Source organism: Alnus glutinosa, chromosome 14 (genome assembly GCF_958979055.1).
Source record: "Alnus glutinosa chromosome 14, dhAlnGlut1.1, whole genome shotgun sequence".
Taxonomy (NCBI): Eukaryota; Viridiplantae; Streptophyta; class Magnoliopsida; order Fagales; family Betulaceae; genus Alnus; species Alnus glutinosa.
In genome coordinates this window covers 17,360,728-17,383,864 of record NC_084899.1, presented here as the reverse complement: position 1 = coordinate 17,383,864, position 23,137 = coordinate 17,360,728, and the positions used below count along the sequence as shown (strand labels likewise).

At 36.7% G+C, this 23,137-nt stretch overlaps 2 protein-coding genes across 2 annotated transcripts; both read right to left on the bottom strand.

Moving 5' to 3' along the window:
• Window positions 1-1,091: 1,091 nt before the first annotated feature.
• On the bottom strand, window positions 1,092-15,703 carry LOC133857606 (cyclin-L1-1-like). Its single transcript, XM_062292875.1, has 9 exons — window positions 15,442-15,703; window positions 8,678-8,862; window positions 8,486-8,567; window positions 8,085-8,225; window positions 7,749-7,918; window positions 2,333-2,606; window positions 1,572-1,983; window positions 1,423-1,461; window positions 1,092-1,330 (listed from the first exon to the last, which is right to left on the bottom strand). The coding sequence occupies exons 2-9, from the start codon at window positions 8,827-8,829 to the stop codon at window positions 1,260-1,262; spliced, it is 1,341 nt and encodes a 446-aa protein (XP_062148859.1). The 5' UTR covers window positions 8,830-8,862; window positions 15,442-15,703; the 3' UTR covers window positions 1,092-1,259.
• A 1,437-nt stretch (window positions 15,704-17,140) lies between these two features.
• On the bottom strand, window positions 17,141-20,762 carry LOC133857949 (monooxygenase 3-like). The gene is made up of 5 exons (XM_062293340.1): window positions 20,521-20,762; window positions 20,299-20,361; window positions 19,802-19,988; window positions 18,996-19,227; window positions 17,141-17,748 (listed from the first exon to the last, which is right to left on the bottom strand). The coding sequence occupies exons 1-5, from the start codon at window positions 20,751-20,753 to the stop codon at window positions 17,189-17,191; spliced, it is 1,275 nt and encodes a 424-aa protein (XP_062149324.1). The 5' UTR covers window positions 20,754-20,762; the 3' UTR covers window positions 17,141-17,188.
• Window positions 20,763-23,137: the final 2,375 nt, after the last annotated feature.

The following is a 23,137-nucleotide window of genomic DNA, read 5'->3' as shown; positions in this document are numbered from 1 at the left end:
TCATCAACGCTTTGCCTAACAATTCACAACTCATGAGGAATTTTCTAGTTTTTTATTTTTCCTATTTTCTAAAAGGCACATAGAAGATCATTGCAGCTACTTTACCTGATCGTAATCGTAGTAGCACATGTTCGTTGAAAACCAATAACAAGAAAGGTCTAGAAGGTGAAATATCGTAAGTGTTCTATAAAGTCCGATTGAGCTATAGACTGATCCAGCCTCATCAGGACACCACTGAAACCCAAAATGATTTACACTAATCAGGCATGAAAATCCTCATCGCAAAAATTGAACCCGTGCCCTTGTATTTATCTAACCATATGGGAATTGAGGGTGTATATGCAGATGCGATCATTTGTAATATTTGCACTGCATCCGCAAAATATGGATATCACGTTTAAATATTTGTATCATATTTTTAATAACCGCATATGTATGTTTATTGCGGTTGTTAAATGCAGTTATTATCCGCTATCTGCATATTATGTAATGGGTCTTTTAGGCATTCTTTTGATCTCTATTAGGACATATTTTAAACGACTTTAAAAGTGATTTAGACCAGTTCTTAGTGTCTTTTACTTTCTTTTAAAAAAAAAAAAAAAAAGCAATAGTTGTTTAAAAATATATTGTTTTCACATTACTTTATGTGTTTTTGCCCAAGTGTTACACGAAAAAGCAATATAGCCAACCAAACCAATTGTACCATAACTTATATCTAATCCAAAATGACGTAATTTTGATGAATTTATTAAATATAATACATATAAAATATAGGGTATGTCAATGCTATTTATTAACCGCTATCTGCATATGCAGACAATAATCTTTGCTAACCGCTTCGGCATGTGCAAATAACTAAGTAATTATTATGGATAGCATCCACATGCATGTACATCCCTAATGGGAATTGCCTTAATTGCCTTAAAGGCTGCTGAGCTACCACCCTTGATGGTAACCCATGAGGATTGAATGCATGTCAAAACGTAAACATTCGCATCTTGGAGTCTACATGCTCAACGTCATGTATTGGGTGGTAAAGGACGATCACGATGGAATCTTTCTTAGGTGAGATAATTCTAAAAGATCAACGGTTAGGAATAGTCCACATATCATTATATCAATGGTCGAATTAAAGCTTGTAAATCTCAAGTCAAAAGAGCTCCTGTTTTCAATAAACCATATTTTCTCTTATCAAGATCAAGATCAAGATCAAAATATGTAAAATATACAACTAGCATGCCTTGAAGAAGACCAAAGGTTTAAGCATATGAATGATGTCTGTGGCGATCCTTCTCCCTTGAAGAATAAGAGGAACTGCGGTAGTCACGATCTGAAAATGAAGATGGCCGTTCAAACGATGAAACTACGGTTAACAACAAACCCCAATAGATTATAGAGTGCAAAGGGAAACAAAATGCAAACCTCGTGATGAGTGATGTCTTGATTTCCCCAAATGCCCTCCTACATTCACAAGAAAAAGACTTTCACATTAGAAAATCTAAGAATAATTACCCATAAAATAAACACTAATGTTGGCATCAAGTTCATGAAAAAAATGGTTGTAAAGATACCTATATCCTTTCCTCTATCCTTAGAACGGTTATTGCGATCCCTAACTTTATCTCTTTCCCTCTCGGTTTCCTCTCGATCCCGTTCCCGGTCAGAATCCCTGGCCCTATCATGATCCCGGGCCTTTGATCTGTCCTCCCTCTCTCTGTCCCTTTCCCTTTCTCTCTCCTTCTCTCTCTCCCTGTTTCTTTCTCTACTTGCCTCTGTTCTATGCTCAGGGTTGGATTTTTGTATGGACTCATCTCTTGCTTGTCCATCAAGAGGCATGTTCTTTGGTTCATCATCGCTTTTCTTCGTTTCCTTCAGCTTGTCAATGGCTACTCTTACCAATGCATCCTTGGACTCACTAGATTCCAGATTAACTGCTGCTGAAGCAGGCTCGGTATTAGCCGTAGGGCTAGTCTGCGGAACTTCCTGCAAAAAAAGAAAGAATAAAAAACTCAAATTTTATTCCAATCTACTGGGGAGATCATATTTTAATAAGTGAAATTATATGATGGAGCAAATTTTCTGCAGTCAACACAATTGCCATCCTCTTTCTAAAGAGAGCATCAAGTGCTGCTGTTTCATTACCAAAAATCAGGAGGTCTAGCAACCAACCTCTACAGTATGAATCTCGGGGAAAAAAAAAAGACAGCAGCATGTCTAAAAATTATCCAACACTTGGTGAGGGAATAGACATTGCAGAAATTCTAGAAAGAATATCAGTGAAGGACAATGTTTTCAGTGAAACTTAACGAACGCAAGAAGAAGAAAGAATTACCTTTGAAACTGGCTGAGATTGTGAATCCCTTGACTGGCCGGAAAACGTAAAAGAGTCTCCATCCTTGCAGACTGGAATGTACTGTGCTTTAGAAAGGCTGTACAAGTGAGCCAAAACTCTACAAACTTCATCAATCCCAGACTTTTCAGCATCAAATGCCTTCCACCATGGTGGATTCTCAGGAAGGGGTACCTGGAACCGACGAGCAGCAGCATAGACAACCCCACAAGCCACAACCTCACTCTTGAATCGAACACACAAGGTTGTGCGCAAACTGCTCAAAGTTCAATATGAAAACAGACTTAAATAACAAATCAATCTGCTAGTGAAGCATAAACCATAGCGAAAGAAACATGGAGCAACTGCCACTATCAGAAGACACTAAAACACCACAGACAATTGAAGAAAAAGCACGACATACTTTGGGGTTCCAGCCAATATTCTAAAACATAGCGAATACAATTCTGTCTTGCACTCTATTACCTTCAGACGCTGTGGTTACTGAGTAAACGAACAACTTGCAATAACTCTTCTTGGGTTATACATACCATCTACACACTAACATCATTAAAACTAGTGCTACATCAAAGAGGATAAAAAGATAAACATAAGCAAATGATTTCATGGGTAGGGAAACATTTAAAAACACAGTTATAAGATTCAAGCAGGAGCTAAAAGTGCTAAAGAGAGACTAAGAAATAAGATGGGTAAATGGTAAGAAACAACGCGATCATTGAAACAAATACAGGTTATGACCTTAGATAGGGGCTAAATGGAGAAAAAGGATTTACGAAAGCCAGCAAACTAATTGAGACTAAGACTGAGTTGACTTTGGTAGAGTATTGGAGCTTATAGACATAAGCATAGAAAGCCTTGAAGTCTCCAAGCAATCAGGCACACAATAATCATTTGGAAATTAATATACGTGTAAATAAAAATTACTTCAAAAAACAGAAGCCAAAAAAAACAAAAAAGCACTGTGATTGTCATAAGAGTATGCATTGCAGACTTCTAAAAGCACTGTGATTGTCATAAGAGTATGCATTGCAGACTTTTATTCTTTATTTTTTATTTTTTATTTTTTATGACGAGGAACCCTTCCAAGGCAGGACCACTTCGTGTACCCACCTTTGTTAGGTAAACCTCGGACCCATGTAAAGCACCTCCTTCATACGGATCAGGTAATACTCCGGCTTCGCTGACGGGCCAGCTCCAAGGAATTGTTTGCACCCAAAGAGATTCAAACCTTAGACCTCATGGGACTACCACAAAGACCAAGGCTCTTACCACTTGAGCCAACCCCTTGAGGTTCATTGCAGACTTCATATACTCTACATGAATTATGAAAAAAATTTACACAAGTCTTAAACCTATTGCCAATCATATAATGCAGTTCGATATATGATAATAAAGAAACTATGAATGTCATCTACACAAATCGTAATTTTATATTCTGACAATAATTGTAATTTTATCATAGAACACATATTTAAATCCCCCACTGGATGTCTTTTTAAGCACTGCTCCTCGTCGTTCTCATAGGCTTTTGCATCTTTAATCAGAACCCTATCACTGAATATCAGGATAGTCAATGAACTTTGTTGCAGCTGACAAAATCATATCAGCACCAGTCTCTCCGTTAACAAGATGGTTCTACTTCCAAATGCATCCATATCTAATGCAATTCACTGTTCTCTGCCCCCCCTTTATCATAACCACTTTACTTCCTCTAGCTTATTCATGTTACACTGAATTGTCTTTCTTTCAATTATTATCATGCTACCACAGCTCCAACACATGATTTTTGAGCATGTGTAGGATACCATTCCCTTTTGAAAACTCTGTAATTCTTTCTATGGGGCCCTGTCATAGTGATTCCTTACAACAAATTTTAACAGCCAAAGTAACTACCATATTAATAATTCATATGGTTAAACTTCTGATTTCATGTTTTTGTCATCCCATGCACGAACGCCAATTAATTCATACAAAAGTTATTAATGCATTTTTCTATATAGGTAAATACAAGTCAGAAAACGGAACCGTGCGGTTTAGTTGGAGGCCTATGGTGGACGATCTTTCCTTTGATTCTATTGATGAGGTTGCGGCTAGTTGGTTGGAGAGAGATTTTGAGCAAAATGAGGTGTGGGAGGTTGTGAAAGCAATGACCGGTGATAAGACGCTGAGCCCTGATGGTTACTCTATGGCGTTCATCCAAGCTTTGTTGGGTTGTTTTGAAAGAGGACATCATGAAGGTCTTTTGTGAGTTTCATGCTAGTGGTAAGTTCGAAAGAAGCCTTAATGCTACATCCCCACCCTCGTTCCAAAAATTCTAGGGGCTGTCATAAAATGCTCTTAATGCCAATGAACATCTTGATAGCAGGTTGAGATTTGGAGAACTGAAGGTTATTTGTAAAATGGATTTAGAAAAAGCTTATGATCATGTTAATTGGGATTTCCTGCAATACATGTTGAGAAGGTGCCCGTTTTTTTTTTTTTTTTTTTTCTGTGGGGGGAGGGAAATGGTTTTTATGGATAGCTCATTTGTATTTTCTCAGTATGGTTCTCTGTTTTGGTGAATGGCTCTTCCACAAGCTTCTTTAGCATCTCTCGTGGCTTAAGGCAAGGGGATCATTTTCTCCTTTGTTGTTGGTCATAGTGATGTAGGCGTTGGGTAGGATGATTTCAACTACAGTGAGTGGAGGTTTGTTTCTGGGTTCTCTGAGGGGACAGAGATTATTATATCCCAACTTCTATTTGCTGATGATTTCTTACTTTTCTCTATGGTGCCGACACAAATCATCTACGCATTTTATGGAGTTTATTCATATTATTTGAAGTTGTGTCAGGTTTGAAAACGAACTAAGCCAAGTTGGAATTGGTTCCTGTAGGATATGTTGATAATGTGGCTGAGTTTACTGGAATTTTGGGTTATGGGGTTGTGTCTCTGCCCTTGAAGTATCTTGGTCTTCTATTGGGGGACATCCTATAAGGCCAAGCATATTTGGGATAGTGTGATTGAGAAGATAAAGCATTAATTGGCTAGTTGAAAAATGTTGTATTTGTCTAAGGGTGGCAAGATTACCCTTTTCAAGAGCACCCTATCCAACTTACCTATGTACTTCAAGTCCCTTTTTCGTCTCCTTGTGAGTGTTGCAAACTATATTGAGAAGTTCCAACGTGATTTCTTATGAGGGGGCTAGGTGAAGAGTTCAAATATCACCTGGTGAAATGATCCAAGATTTGTACACCGATCTTTGAGGGATGGTTGGGGATTAGGAACTGGGGTTCAATCATGATCTATTAGATAAATGGATTTGGCGCTATGGGCTTGAGAAAGAGGCTTGGTGGAAGGTGGTAGTGAGCTCTAAATATGGAAGTGCATGTGGAGGGTGGTGTTCTAGGGAGCCCATCGGGGCTTATGGAGTGGGTTGGGAGAAGTTTTGTAGTTATACTAGATTTGAGGTGAAAGATGGCTTCAAAGTCAAATTATGGGATGATCTTTGGTGTGGGGATACGGCCCCTTAAGGAGGCCTTTCCTGTTTTATTTGGTATTGCTTGCATAAAGGATGCTTCTATTGCGACTCGTAGAATTTTTTGGACGTGCCATTCAGTGAAACGTGAGCTTTACTAGAACGACTCATTATTGAGAGGTGGATGTCTTTGCCTCGTTCTTCAGAGTGTTGTATTTAGCAAGTGAGACAAGAAGGAGAGGACAAGTTGTCATGGGTTCCATCCAAAAATGGTTTGTTTGGTGTTAAATCCTTCTACAGTGTCATAGGTTGTTATGATGGTGTATGTTTCCCTTAGAAAAGTGTTTGTTGTATTAAGGGTACTAAGGTTCTGTTGAAAATCGCCTTTTTTGGTTGGTAGGTGACTCTAAGAAAGATCATTACCATGGATAATCTCCGAAGGCGGCACGTCATTGTGGTTGATTGGTGTTGCTTATGTAAAAAGAATGGGGAGTTTGTTGACCATCTTCTGCTACATTGTGAGGTTGTTTGTGCCATTTGGAATATTTTCTTCACTCAATTTGGTACCAACAAGAGTGGCCATATTCAAATTAAAACAAATCTACATAGCGTAGCATGATCTAATTGGTACCAACAATAGTTCAATAGATTAACAACTCAAGTGACATCTTGAGAGAATCAAGCAACAGACAATTAGGTTAATTCTTTGATGTCACCAGTTTTGGTAAGTACAATCATTTCTATCTTCAACTAAGTAAAATTTGAGCCTACTATACGTACACTTATCTTCAACTAATTGAAATTTGAGTCTAGCATAGATCCATGTACAACTGGATCAACATACAGTTCTTCATTAGCAATGTTTGTCTTTTTCCCTTTTTTTTATGACAATATCTCATTTGTTATAGAATTTCGATGACTTTTATAAAAAATAAACTCTGACAATAATCTATTTGGCCTGGCAATCCACTCTCATACTAGTTTTCAAAGTCAATCTTGGCTAAGAGCGCACAAATTTACATAGCATTCTCTCTCCTCCACTAGAAGAGATCTGTTCTGTTTACGAAGTCCACAGTAAAATCTGATGCAGATTCCCCAAGAGACTTTAAAGCTTATACCCTCCTCCAATCCTATGTCTCAATTCTAGTTTTTATTTTCTATTTTTTTGAAGTGAAGCAAATTTATTAAAAGCACAAGGGACGCAACCCAAATACACAAGAGAAAACACCCAGCAAGATCAAGAAGAAGGAAAAATAGCACAAAAATCTGCAAAGTTAGAGGCATAAAAAAAGGCGTCAACAGAGATCCATTCGAAAAGGGATTTAAGAAAACAAAGCTGAAAAGCCAAGCTTGTCTTCTCGCAATCCCCAAAACTCCTAGTTTTTATTTTTAAAGCCTGGTTGAATAAATAAATGGCACTTCAATTGGCATAATAATTTCCCAGTCTCCTTTTGTAAACTTGCCATCCCGCATGGTTTAGAAATATAGCCAACGCTCAGCAGCTCAATTCTGTGGCTTCTACTTTTATATCTCGACAGCTCAATTCTATGGCAGACTGCTAGCAAATGACTCTTTTGTTCGATCCCAAATCAAATGATATACTTGTTACAGATACTCGATTATCTCTGCTCCGTTCCTCAATTTATCAGATTTCAATAATAACTATAGGCAAACAAACCAAGCACAAATCACTTATATGAAAAATACAGAACAATGGAGATCCTTCATTGGTAGCTTCACATGGTAGACCATTAGCAATGAACTCTAATAATCAAAACAAAGGGGAGAAGGCTCCCCATATATCCATAGACTAATTGACACTTAATTCTTAATCGAAGAATGCCAATTGCAGATGCAAAGTTTTCATGTTAAATGAGAAGTACGTAACTTGTGATTAACTATTGGGAAAATATATCAATAAGTAGATAAGCTGTAAACAGTACCTATCATTTGCGAGATTCCAAGCTTCTTGCCTCAGTTCTGGAGGGGTTTCAAGGGTGGCAAGGTAGTTGGATATAAATTTATGAGGATGTTCAACATGACAAATAAACCCCATCTCTTTCAATATATGTCTTTCTGTTCTGCTCAAGTCTGTCTTGAGGTCATGATATTTCTGTAAGAAAAGAAACAAAAAATTAGGAAACCACAAGAATTCACTTTTAAAAGAAAAAGGACCCATAAAGGAAAAGAAGTAATTAAAAATTCATTCTTCTACCAAAAAAGAAAATGACAAACAATAACTACGATAATTTAGAATATAAAGAAGGTAGATACTTAACCTGAGAACCAATTTCCAAATACTTTATTGGTAAGTTCTCCCTCCGACATTCCATTCTGTGGAAAACAATGAGGACTTGTCTCGCTTTCCTTGGGCTTTCCTCCAGCTTTGATGCAAGCCACACGCAGCCTGCTGCAACTTTCTGCCAGACATTATCATATCCCAGAACAATTTTAGATGAAGAACACGGGTGAAGAGGTTTTATGCTGTTTCTTTTTTCTTTTTCTTTTTTCTGAGCATTTCAAGTCAATGAAACAATTACTTATTCATTTGTTCCCAATCAAATTTTTTGTAGATGAAAAGGCATCCTTGAAAACAATTATATATAAATCCTTTGTTTTCCTTCCCTTCTCCTCTATATGTCTCAGCAATGAAAGAGAGTAATGGGAGAACAAAGCTTACCTTCACATTGAAGCGGGCAAATGATTTCTTGCAATAGAAACGTTGGAACAGAACCTGCCCAGTGGCCATTACAGCTTGAGGTCTGTATATAATAAGATTAAGGAAACAGCCAAACCAACGATATGGGAAAAGTAAACAATTCTATAAACCAAAATAAATTCAGGGTACAAAAAAAAAATCAATGTAGGATACAGTCTAAGCAAAATGCCACTTTCTTGGATGAGATCACAACCATAGATTCGTAGGGTAATCTCTGTCGCATCATCTATACCATCTTTCCGAGAAGGTGAGTTCTTTAGTTGCTCATCGGTTAAGTAGAAATTGTCAATCGCTGTGTATATCATTCTCAACCAAAGAACTCAACAAACTTCAATAAGCTGCCACAAAATAACAAATCAAACTCTTAGTATCCAAACTAAACATGCAGAAACCAATCCATGAGGTTTTTTTTTAAAAAAAAAAGGAGAGAAAAAGTAAACTTTTTCATCACGAATTAAGAATTAGTGTGAAACCCTAGTAAGTAGTGTTTACAGAAAATCCAATACGGGTTCCTTCATTAACCTCTGTTTCTTTTCTTGTTAGTAAATTAGCTAACCAGTTTGGAAACCAAGAAAACAAAACCCTCTCATCTGTGTTTGACACATACATACATAACAAAATCTTAAGTTAATTTGATTTAGTTGTGATTAAAATCCCAAAGTTCAAGCCACCCACAAAGTGGCATAAACTACTTTCATTAATCCTAAGTGTGCACATAAACCCCCCAAAAATCACCTTAAGAACTGAAACCACATAATCCAAAACTGTGGCTTCTCATAGACTTTCCCCTCCCCAAACTCAAGTTCAGCCCATCCAGCCCTTCAAGTATAGCAGTATCAAATACCATTATATAATATTATTCCTCACCCATTGTCACACCCCAAATCTCAAACAGGTTGATCCTTATATAACCTTACAACAATCCTCAATATACAATTTCAACCACAATAGTTCCACAAATCCGAGTTTAGGTATTGGACTTTTATGTCCTAGCCAAATGTCCAAATTTTACCAACAATACACCCTTTTTTTTTAATTGATAAATAATCGAAATATCATAAAAAGCGAAAGACCCAACTCGGGTACATAGGATACTACAAGAGAAACACCTAGCTAGAAGGAGAAAAAAAAAACAATGAAAGCTAAAGCACAAAAGGAACCAAAAGTGCAGCTGTCAAAATATAGAGTATTAAAAAAATGGTTAAATACCTCTTTACCCCATGTGGTTTAACAGCTTTATTTTTTGCCCCTTGTCGTTCATTTTGTATCAAAGACAGTACTTCCGTCCAACTAAAAATTGACGAGAGTCCACGTCAACACCCTTAAGAAAATAACACGTGTCCTATGCTCCATTAAAAATAATTTTTTTTTTTAAAAAAAAAAAAAAAGAACAGAAGTTAAAAATATTAAACATTTAAAAAAAAAAATTGATTTGCCGAAACCACTCCTAAGGCCCTTAGGGGTGGCCGAGCCACCCCTGTTTGCCCTGAGGGTGGTTTCAGCCAACCCCTAAGGCCAATCTGGGGGTGGCCGAACCACCCTCATCCTTGGGGGTTGTTCGGCCACCCCCACAAGACCCAAAAGAAAAAAAATAAAAAATAAAAAAATTCATCTTATGGTTTGGCCCTTGGGGGTGGCTGAAACCACCCCCATGGGCCAGACCGATCGTAGGTTCAGCCACCCCCAGCCTTGGGGGTGGCCGGACAACCCTCATTGACCATGGGGGTGGTTGAACCACCCCCAGACCGGCCATGGGGGTGGCTTGATCCACCGCACTATTTTATTTTTATTTTTTTCTCTTTTTTTAATGTTTTTAATATTTTTAGTTTTTGAATTTTTAAATTATATTTTTAATGGGCCATAGGACACGTGTCAGTTTCTTAAGGGTACAGACGTGGACTTCCATCAATTTTTAGACGAAAGTTAGATGGAGGTAACATATCCATTTTAGCCATAAACGAGGTACCATTTATGATACAAAATGAACCACAAATGACAAAAAATTAAGTTGTTAAAACACAAGGGGTCAAGGTATTTAACCCTTAAAAAATAAGGATTCCAACGTCCTCTAGCAGTCGTCGAAACTTCTATCATTGTGTTTAGTCTAGAGATACCACAAGAGACAAGAAGGCATCATCTTCCACATACCAGCACTCTAAGTGCTACCACTAGACCAACAATCATACAAATCAGCCACTCTTCTAGGCATAACTCAAGAAAGCCTAAAATGATTAAAAAAATGCACTCCATAATGCACAACCTACCTCACAATGGACAGGGGACGGCAAAACTTGTCTAAAACCCGCCCAACCCGACAAAACCGACCCGAACGTACAGATTCCGTACAAATAAAAATCTGTAACGGTATCTATTTTTATAATTCCAACTAGGCCGGGTCAGAACCTGGTAATAGATTTTAAAATTTTCAGATTCCGACCCGCCCCATCCCAAATTCCCACAAGTCATATAAATACAATTTTTTTCTCTCAAAAACCCTAATCGCTTGACAATCGACGCACCTCAAGCCCTTTTTCTCCACTTAGCTAGAAATTTCTTCTTCCTTCTACGGCGCCTACACATCTCAGTTGGCCCACTTCAACAATGCCCATCTCTAACAATGGAGAAGAAAATGGTCCACAGACTACCCATCGTTCTTGCACATATAACACCTATCAACCACGACGATGTGCCTCTTCCTAAGATTATCTATGGTAAATATCTTTCTTATGGCTTCCAACCAAGCAAAAAAGCCGCTCTTAAAAGAACCTTAGTCCGCCAAATACTATTCCAAAGAAAAGGAATGTCATCTTACAAACAAGGAAATTGTAGAAGCTAACAACGAACAACCTTTTTTTTAGGGGATCCGCCATAGTTTGTCTTCACGTTCTCGTCTTACTCTAACAAAGTACAAATTGAAAAACGAGACAGAGACATCCACCTCCCCACAGCACAAGCCATGCCAGAAACTAACCTTTGCGCCATCTCCCACCTCAAATCTATTGTGACTTGAAAACGACCCCCAACCCCTCCTAATATTCTTCCATACCCCCACCCCATACGACTAAAGTGTTCATTAGAACACCATTCACCCCATGAACTGCCAAATTTAGAGTCTACCACAACTCTCCACCATGCCTCTCTCTCATGCACAATGCACCAAAGCCATTTCCCTACCAGGGCATGATTAAACATCAGCAAGTTCCAAACCCCACAGGCCCAAACCTTTCCTCAACGATTGGAGACCAAACCTTGGATCAGCTTACCAAGTGGGAATTTGAACTCTTCTCCTATCTTGCCCCATAAGAAGTCTCGATGAAGCTTCTTTAAACGGTTAGCAACACCCACGTGGAGAGGAAATAGGAACAAGACTTTGGCAAATTGGAAAGTGTGCTCTTAATAAGGGTAACTCTATCACCCTTAGACAACTACATCCTTTTCCAACTAGCTAACCAACGCTCCATCTTTTCAATAACACCATCCCAAATATACTTGGCCATATAGGAGGCCTCCAACGAACGACCGAGATACTTCAAATGCAAAGAAGAGACATCGCAACCAAAATGCCAGCCAACCCATCCACATTCTCCACATTACCCACAAGAACCAATTCTGACTTAGCTAGATTAATTTTCAAACTGGAGACGACTTTGAAACATAAAAATAAAGCACGTAGACAGCGAAGATGGTCAGCCTTAGCCACACAAAAAACTAAAGTGTCATCCACAAACAACATATGTGTGATGTCAACCACACTAGAGTCCCTAGACCCCACAAAAAAACTTGAGAGAAGACCCCATTGACAGTAGCAGAAAGCATTCTACTTAATGCCTCCATCACAATAACAAAGAGAAAAGGTGACAGGATCACCTGATCTCAAACCACAGGAATTACTAAAGAAACCAGACGGACTACCATTCACCAAAACAAAAAAAAATACACCAAAGGAATACAATGCGCTATCAAAGAGCGCCATTTCTCCCCAAAACCATACCACCTCAACAAGTCAAAAATCCATATTGACAAGATCATATGCCTTCTCAATATCCAGTTTGCAAAGCACCCCTGGCTCACCAAATCTGATTCTACCATCCAGACATTCATTGCAATGAGAACGGAATGAAGAATTTGCCTAGCTTGAACAAAAGCATTTTGAAATTTCGAAATAATCTTCTCCACAACCCTTCTCAACCTATTGGCAAGAACTTTGATAATAATCTTATCAACTCCACTCACTAGACTAATAGGCTAGAAGTCCTTAAGATCAATAGCCTCGGATTTCTTCGGAATGATTACAATGAAAGTAGCATTAAGAGTGTTTTTAAACTTACTACTAGCTTGAAAATTATGGAACACCCCCATAATGTCCACATTGATCACATCGCGGCAAGCTTGGAGAAAAGCCATAGAAAAACCATCAAGCCCTGGCACCTTATCACTATTCATACCTTTCACTACCTTAGAAACTCATCCTCTCAAACAAGCTCTCTAACCCCAAGGCTTCCTCTACATCTATGGAGTCAAAAACAAGGTCATCCAGCTTAGGCCGCCAATTGAACTGTTCTGAGAACAACCTATCAAAGTATTGTACAATATGCTCCCTGATAACACATTGATCAAAAGAGACCGAGCCAACCACTGTTAGTGCTTCAATGAAGTTGTTTCGCCTATTCAAGTTGGCCACCCAATAAAAAAACTTCGTGCATTTGTCACCCTGTTTTAGCCAAATAGCCCTTTACTATTGCCTCCAACTAATCTCCTCCATTAAGATAGCTTTTTCCAAAACACCGATAACCAAGGTTTTCCACAATTTCTCTTCATCAACTAAAGCTCTCACTTCCTCCAACCCATCAAGAACACGCAACACCTCCATAAGAATTTTTTATGGGACTCCACATTGTCAAACACCTCTTCATTCCAAATTTTTAAATCAACTTTCAAAGCTTTCAGTTTACTAGCCAAGATGAAGCTAGGAGAGCCTTGAAAGTTATAAGAAAACCACCACCGCCTTACCCTGTCCACAATGCCTTCCGCCTAAAGCCACATATTCTCAAACTAAAAAGATTTTTTGCCTCCTTGAAAACCACTACAATCAAGGAGAATGGGGAAGTGGTTTGAGAACAATCTATGCAACAATACTTCCTGTGATTTTATGGGAATCCACATTGCCAATACTTCCTCTTCATTCCAGATTTTTAAATCAGCTTTCAAGGCCTTCGGTTTACTAACCAACAATACTTCCAAGATAAAGGTTATAAAACATTTATTAGGAATCCAAATAGTATTTTCTTTGTCTCTATGATCTTTTCCAAGACCGGTTCCAAAAAGTTGGCAAAACATTTCCCTTTAAGCTCATTAAACCCAAGCCTAAACAATCGCATCTACCAAGTCTAAACTCATTGGGTCCAACATTGACCAACAAATTTGTATTAGTAAAAGAGCCCTCTAACTTCTGCACACACTTCCAACCCCTTTTTGAGCTACCCCACACATAGATCTTTATGGGTTTACTTCCATATATTAGCGCCTCCTAACACCTTTAAGTCTAAACAAGATTAACCCATATTCAGAGAGTTTAACACAAAAGCACCAAGCCGATCCCAGAAATCTTCATGCCATAAGTTTAGTCAGGCTATTGAAGCTATGGCCAGTCTTCCCCCTCAGCCATTTATTATATCTACTGACACAGTTCAAGCAATGAATCATTTGAGACCTCTATCTCCTCTCCTATAACACCATATAGGGCATCATGCCAATGGTTACCAAGTAGTATATATTATAAGCAAGTTCATTCACCAAGGAACTAAAGGATCAAAATTAACTTAAACAAAACTTTAATGTGTTTCTTGAGAATTTTTTTTTTTTTTGATAAGTAATGTGTTTCTTGAGAATTAAAAGCTGCTTTCAAGCAATTCTGCACAGCCAAAAGGGTAAGGATCACAAGGCCCTGAACACTGAATTTAAATTTCAAACCAAACCACACTGAACTGGAAAATCTTGGTTTACAAAACCTCCATTTAGGAATTTGGGTTGAAAATCAGTACTAAAAGATAAAACTCACTTCAGGTTGAATTATAACGAACTTCATATAATTCTAAGAGGAATTTCTAGCATTCAAATTTGATTAAGCCAAAGATCATTATATTGCTTAAAAGATTTTCATGGGAGCAATTAAGACATCAAAGATAATAGGAAAATAGTTAGGACTCAAATTTTCAATAAACTAGAATTTATAATTGGACCCAAAATTTACAAGGAATAACATCTAACTCCCAAGTCAAAATTAAACGCAAGTCTCTGAAATCAGAGTAAGGAAATTAGATTTATGATTCTTTTGGTTGCTAAATCAAAATTTCAAAGCAATCAAACATTGAAACTAGGATGGAACGTAGGAATCAACGAATAACATATTAAGCTTTACCATAACTTTATGAAATAGAGACAAGGACATGAAGTACTCTATGCAGAAATATCACTTGCATGCATCTTCTTTTCTAGCGAATTCAAGTGACCAAGATTGCAGGATAAAATCCATTCGGGTATTTTCAATATGTCGGAAGAAAAGCATACTCCAAAAGGCATATTAGAATCACGAAAGTCGATCAAAATAAAGTCCACGCGTAGCTTTTAATATTTTCACAATTACCCAAAAAAAAAAAAAAAGAAGAAGAAGAAGACTTGGACTAAACCCTAAAGCCTACAATCAACTCTCCATAAGTACCCAATTTTCAATTCGATCAAATTTATCATGGAACATAAATCATCAAATCCATAAATAAACCATCAACTAGAGCCATAGAGCAAAGCAATAAATCTACCTTCCACGAGAACCCTAACTCTAAAATTCTTCCATTACCATAAACTGACTCCATTCCACTAAACTACCATCCAAATATTGTAGAGCAGGTTAGAAAACACACCTAAACGGATCGACTTGAAGAAAAAACCAAGAAGTGTCGGTTCAGGTCGGGTCGCCCAAGGCTTTTCCTGCCGGAGGACAGTGACGCTCTTCTCGTGGTCAGCAGTGCCCAAGCGCTATGCCGAAGCACACAACACCTCTCTCTATCTCTCTATATCTCTCTCTGTCTGTGTCTGTTGTTTTGGGTGGAGATTGGAGAACAAGAAGAATAGGAGAGGAAGAGAAGAAGAAAGAAGAATATGAACGAAGAAGTTAAGCTAATCATCTTTTACCCATTTCTATACGACTACATTTTTATATTTTTAATCAATTATAGTAACTTACAAAAATTAATTTTTAGAATAAATATATAATAAATTCTTAAGTAAACGCGCAATTTAAATTTATTCCTTCACTTTTTAATTTTGAAAATTAAATATCTAAATTTTCTATTATTCGTAATAAATTCTTCAATTAGTTTGTCGTCCACGTTTACTATAAACCGCTAGTGCCAACCGCCACATCTGCATCTTTATTTAAAACAGTCTTTTTGTTATTTTATTAAAAATTAAAATTAACTAAGGTACGATTTTAAATTTTTTTCACTAACGTACGATGCAGAACGTAAGTGTAAGTCCGATCGGAAGAAACCTTGAACATACATAATAATTCTACATGTCATATAAAAGTCCATCAAATAATGAGATGGTTTTAAAAAAAATCATCATTAAACATGTGATCGATCAAATGATGAATTTGATCAAGTTATGATTTTAAAAGACACTTTATTATTTAGTGGACACTTTATGGACATTTATATGATATATAGAATTATTTGAACATATAACTGTTATCAACAATTTTTTTGCGCCAAACAAAACAAAATTAATACGCCATCAATGTTTCTAATCTTTTAAGAGCGACCCAACTCAAACAAGGATTAAATCTCCAATACCCAAACTCAAGCATGCTCAAACAAGGAAATCCATATATATATATATATATATATATAATAAAAAAAATTTGACGCTCAGCTGCAAAGAACCGGAAAGAACCAAACTTTGAATGGTGGAATCAAGCAGATCTTGGTTGTCAATGTGAAAACACTAGTTTTTAAGGTCTAAGAATAAGACTTTTTTTTCTTCTCCTTCTTCTTCTTTTAGGTTTTATTTTTAAAGTTTATTTATTTTATTTCAATTTTTAATAAAAAAAAAATATATATATATATATATATATATATTATTTTAAACAAAAATGCAGACGCGGTACTAATTAACAGTCCACAATAAACTTGGACGGCAAACTGACGGAAGAATCTATTGCAAATAATCGAAAACTCAAGCATTTAATTTTCAAGATTAAAAAGTGAGGAAGTGAATTTAAGGTTGCAAAACATACCTTAAATTTTTAGTTTTTTAAGATAAAATTTAAACCATAAGGATTATTTTGGACTAAGCCTATGCCCCATGGGCCAAGGTAGTAATTTTTTCAATATAATTACATCAGATGTAATTATCTGATGTAATTATATTGAAAAAAAAAAAAAAAAAAAAAAAAAAAAAAAAAAAAAAACTTAAACTTATGGGTTTAGGTCCGTCACCGACTGCGCCTTAATAATGCGGTAAATTGATCTAGTAATTAATGGTATAAATGAGGACTCAATTGGTTAAGATCAAAGTATAGAAACTCATTTTAGAAATTGTTGAAATGTTGTTGTCAACTAATCCTACATGAAAATACACAGATCCCTTAGAAGTTAGAATGTATAATCAATCTAACTTTTCCAATCCATTCCCTAAGGCAACACAAGGCAGCTTTCCACAATCATAATCTATAACATCCAAAACCCTATTGTAAAGAAGTTTGTAGAATATCACGTCCCTTAGGAACTTCATGAGCCATCCAAACCCACCCAGTTGCACCCACCCTGACAGATAGGAGCTTGTAATCAAGCCGGCGGCACGCCATCTCCTTTTCTTGGCATATCTTTCTAAGGCACCAGCCACCTCTTCCGGCACAAGGCCTTTTTTCCGAGCAATCAATCCCCCAAGTTGTTGCCCCAAAACAACGGCATCTTCCAGTGCTGCGCCTTCATTTTGTCCCAAGTCAGGCGTCATAGGGTGCATGGCATCACCTGCCACAGTGATATTTCCTTTGCATAAATTCCCAAATATGACATCCCATGGGAGCCTGTACATCAGAGGAGCCCATGTTAGGGTGGAAAGATCAGAATGCTGGACGATCTCTGTGAACAATGGAGGCAAGTCTGTGGCAAACTTCTCAATCACTTCTCTTTGTATCAATTTTGGATCCCTTCCTATGCTTTCACCTGAAATGCAAAATATTTCCACTGCTAACATGAGTGTGTTAATTTCTCAAAACTCAAAAGGGTGACCGCGATTCTTGCAGTCAACTTTATTCTTCTATATCAATTTTTTCAACTTGCTTCCTAAAATCGTTCACAGCTTTGTTGCATGAGAAACTCTTTTTAGGTGGAATTTGCCTGCATAACGACAATTATTTTATTTATTTTTATTTTTTGTGTTGAAGTATAACTTATGTGTGGATAAATAAATGAGTAATGTTGTATATTATAACCTCATTCTATCTTTATTCCATAGGCTTGATGTTGCAATACCCATCCATCAATTTTTTATTTTTTATTTTTTAAACAATGGCTTATTTAAGGGTTGATGAGCATTTTTATGTACATTTAGGGGGTGTACATGCGGGTATATATATATTAACCGTCCGCATTCGTTATCCATGCAGATGCAGTTAGAAAAAATAAGTGTCTGTATATATGGATAACAATTTTAGGTGTGCATATGCGATTAATAACCGCATCCGCATCCCATTTATATAAAATATATATTTTATATATTATATTTAATAAATTTACCAAAAAGTTGTCGTTTTGGATTTGATATAGCTAGGCTATGTTTACATTGGTTTGGTTGCATGTATTGCTTTTTGGTGTAACACTGGGACAAAAAGACAAAAATAATGTAAAATTAATATGTTTTCAAAAGATTATTAGTTTTTTAAAAATAAAAAATAAAACAAGCCCAAAACACTAAAAATAAACCTAAATTATTTTCTAATCGTTTGAAATAGGCTTTAAGAGAGACCCAAAGAATGCCCAAAACGCCCATTTTTTAATTTGCGGATGGCGGATAATAACCTCATTTAATAACCGTAATAACGTGTATGTAATTAGTAAAAACATAATGTGGATGCAAATATCTAAAAGTGATATCTGCATTTTCCGGATGCGGCTGCTAATATCGCAAATAACTGTATCTGCATCTGCATCTGCATATACACCCCTAGAGCCTACATCAGTCTCGTGAGATAAAGGTATAGTATTGATCGAGCTGGGACGTGGCAATGAAAATTAGTCATTGTAATATCACTTAAAAAAAAAAAAAAAAAAATTAAGAGTTGATTTTATTGTCACGTTATACCAATTGTAGGACTCTAGAATAATAGCTGCATTCTTATTCTAAATAAATATAGCTACCGGCCTACAGTCCATGTGAGCATAGTGTGCAACATTTAGCTAGCTATGCATACCTTTCCACGTAGCTTTGGCAGTGAGAAACCAGTACAGCTCTATTTGATTGAGAGGGACAAAGCCAGCCCTTTTGCCAACACTCACATATTGTTGGAAGTCTTGGTTCAACCCATGGCCTTGAGGAAACATGGCCAACCCACGCACCGCCCATCGACCAGAATTTACAGGCGCACTCAGTCCTAAACAACCCACTGCTACCCTTGAGTTCACCCCGTCACACCCAATCAAAGCCTTTGATTTCCGACAAGGGAAAAATCATTAATTAAACACTCTCTAGTAAGCAGAAAAAATAGGTTATGTCGTTAGAAAAGTCGACAGAATTCGTTAATATGTCACATCATCAACAATCACATGCAATGTACCATGTGTCATTTACAATAAAAATAAAAATAAAAATTATTAAAAAAAAAAAATACTATATATATATATATATAAACAAAAGAAAAGAAAGAAAAATACGTAGGGGTTGGTCGGGCCCCCCTTTTGACGAAATGGAGAGTGACCGAATCACTCGCAAGGCTATGGTGTTGGTTCGGTCACCCCTTCATTTTTTTTTTTTCTTCTTTTTCTTTTTTTTTTCTTTTTTTTTTTTGCCATTTTGGGGTAGTTGAATTAACCACCCCCAATAACTATGAAGGTGGTTCAACTACCCTGTTTGAACATATCTGAGGTGGCCGGCCGAACCAACCCTAAGTGAGAGGTGGTTCGGCCTCCCCAAATGACCATGTGGGGATTCTGGCCACCCCATTTGTATGCCAAATTAATAAGCTAGCCTTCTGTGAACTGAGAAATTAATAGTCCTTACTTTTGCTTTGATAGTTGTTCCATCTTCCATTTCAATGAGAACAACATGGGATGATCCCTTCTGGGCTTGGGTTTTAATGGAGGTGAGCTTGGAAGAGAAACGGATGGTGTCGATTGGCAATTCCTCTGCCAGAGCTTCCAATAAGGCTTTACGGTGTACAACTCTGAGTACAGCCCCGCGCCCACTCCTACATCTCACCATCGATCGTCAAAAATTGAAAGAACAAAAGAAAAAAACAGGAAACTTCATCAGTTGTTAGCCATTTGATTTAACATATATAAAATCATAATAATAATGGTGAAATTAATTAAAATGAGTTGAAACATGGGATATTGACGTTGCAAATTTTGATAATTCAAGATTAACATTTCAAAACCCGTAACAATACTCCAGAGGAGGGTAAGTGAAGTTTTTAGAAAAAAATAAATAAATAAATCATAGTGTCTTGTAAGTTAACGTACAGATGAAATAGTAATGAATTCGAGTTGATTGATCACCTGTTAGCTTTGGTGAAAGAGATTTGTTGAGTTGCTCCGGTATCAACATTTGTTATGTTTGCCCTAATATTATACATAATAACCAAAAGAAAGAACAAATCATGACTTAGCAATTAAACGTACACCTTAATTAATTAAGCAGAATAAATTTAAGTTTATAAGCTATAAATATATATATATATATATATATGTTTGTCACTTTGTGTTTGTGAAGATCATTACCTCGTGCAAGGATCATAAATGTCGATGAGCTTGTGGGCGACGTCAAGAGCATAGAGGGAAGCCCAAGCATTAGGGTAAAGACTTAAGGTTGCCCCAGTGGTACGCAACCCTTGTGATCTTTCCAACACCAAAGCTTGAATCCCCACTCTCTTCAAGGCTACAGCAATTGCCAAACCTGCTATTCCTGCGCCAACTATCACCACATCCTCTTCCTGCATCTTTATCATGCACATTAATTGAGGCTCTTACTGATCGAGTCATGCATATATATATATATATATATATCAATTAATTTTACAGCAAAAGTATTAGATATGGAAATGAAAATTTTGAAGTTAGAATATATTCTAGAGAATATATTCTGCCCACCCCCAATGAAAGAATGGTTTAGAGAATATATTCTGCCCCCCCAATTAATGAAAGAATGGTTTAGAAAAGGGTAACCAAAGGTCACAAGCCTAAGCAAATTGTAATTTTATCGTAGAAATCAAAAGAAAAATATATATTTGATGAACAATACTGATCAATTTGAGGCACGGGAATTCTAGATTGCCTATTGTAGTACTTCTTCAATAGTCTTAACCTTTCTTTCTTCCTAATAGCTTCTCCTTTTGATATATGATATTGGAACTGTTAGAGGATAAAAGCAGCAGCTCACTTCTCCTCAAGACCAGCCGCAAAATCAGTAAAAGGACTCTACATTCCGTGTTGACCAGCCGGCCTGTGAACAGTAGCATTGCAGCAGACTTCAGCACAATTTCCTCATGGATTCCTGCTGCCCAATATGGTCTCCATGTTTCCTGGATTCATCTCTACCCCTCAAACTTAGCATACACCTTTTTCCTCTTTTATAGCATCTCATGTTCTCTCATTTTCTGTTGTTGTAAAAACCTCGTACTAGCTTCCCAAACTAGTGTACATGTAACTCTATAAATAACAGTTTTTATCTGGCTTTGGTAAGTTAACCAAACCAGTTCTTCTCTTAAATCTTTCAGCTAGGAACATTAAATTATTCTAGAGCCAACTAACAAGAAAATAAAAAAAATTGACAAACTATTATTGATTTTGATATGGGAATAATTAAATTAACAGAAAGGTCCACTCAATAGATAGGCCCGTAAAAGTATCAGAGAGTCCTATGATCCCTTGGATAGTAGTTGCACAGCTAAGAGTGTACTATGTGGCAAACAATCAGACAACACCTATTAGGGCGACGTAGATCAGACCGCATTCGGCTTCATAAAGAGAACGGGAGAAGAAATGCGCGTTCGAACGCGAGCCTATTCGAATGTACTCGCTGAATGAGTTTGAGACAAACTTACAGGGAGTCCCGATTGATGTCCGGTCGAATCTAGTTCGACCTCAGGACTTCATTGCAATGTTTTGTTTGAACATAACTTTTAACCGTTGGAATACGACTCAAGAGTTTCGTTTTATTTTGCTTTCCAAGTAGGGCTTGGACTTGTTTTACTATATAAACACATTTAGGACAGTTTATGCCACAATTTTATGACATATTTTCTTCAGTTTCCAATAAGATATATATTCTTAGTTTTGAAAAGAATTGTGAGTTTTGTGCTTGTTAATTATGTGACCCACTACACCATGTTGCATCAGTTCGTATCAGAGACAAGGTTTCTTTCCTGCCAGGGTGAGGAACACGTGGAGGAAGAAATCAACCTGAAATTATTGGTGATGTGTATGAAGGCGAAGAGGCAACACATGATGATAAACTAACGACACATTTGCAATGCTTGGAAGAGCAATTTGATCGGTTTGAACCATTTTCAGAGCAAATTGGGGCACAAGTCGAGCAATTTGTTGTCATGGGTGGTACAAACAATCGTCGTCACCAACCAAATCCAAATTATGCGAAGGAGAAGAATAAGGAAGGCAATTTGTTGCCATTGGCCGGTTCCACCCTTAGGCTGATTAGGCGGTTGCCTAAAACTCACAATTTAATAAGGATTCAAATAAATAAATATTAATGAAAATTTATTCTATAAAAAAACAATGGTTAAGGACTTAATTACTGTCAATATTATTTAATTAAGGCCCCAAATTATGCTAATAATAATTAAAAAATGCATTAATATAATTTGATTCTCTTAAAAACTAAAATCTCCAACATTTCATTCTCGAAACAAATCTTAAAAAAATTGAAATCATTAAATAAGAAAATCAAATAATATATTAGTATTAAAATCATTCAATAAAACCTATTCTCACGTTGAATGTTGTTAGGTAGAGATTCTTTTTTGGCCAAGATTCCCATCATAATCTACAAGGGACAGCTAATCAATAATAAATTATGATCTCAAGTCCCAACTGTCAACTGGATCGTCATTGCATGAGATATGATTCTCTCTCTCTCTCTTACACACACAAATGGGTTGCTTCAGTCCACACGCAACGTTCAAAAATACAACATTTATGATTGAAGTCCAAAGTTCAAATTAAAATGGAAAAATAAATAAATATTAAGAAGATGGAAAGTTTCTAAATATTTTATTCAATTACAAATTCCTCTTCTTATAAGTTTCCACTTTTTCTCTCTATTTCTCTATTCAAGTCTTATTCAAATTGGAATTCCTCACTTCTTCTCTAATTTCATTAT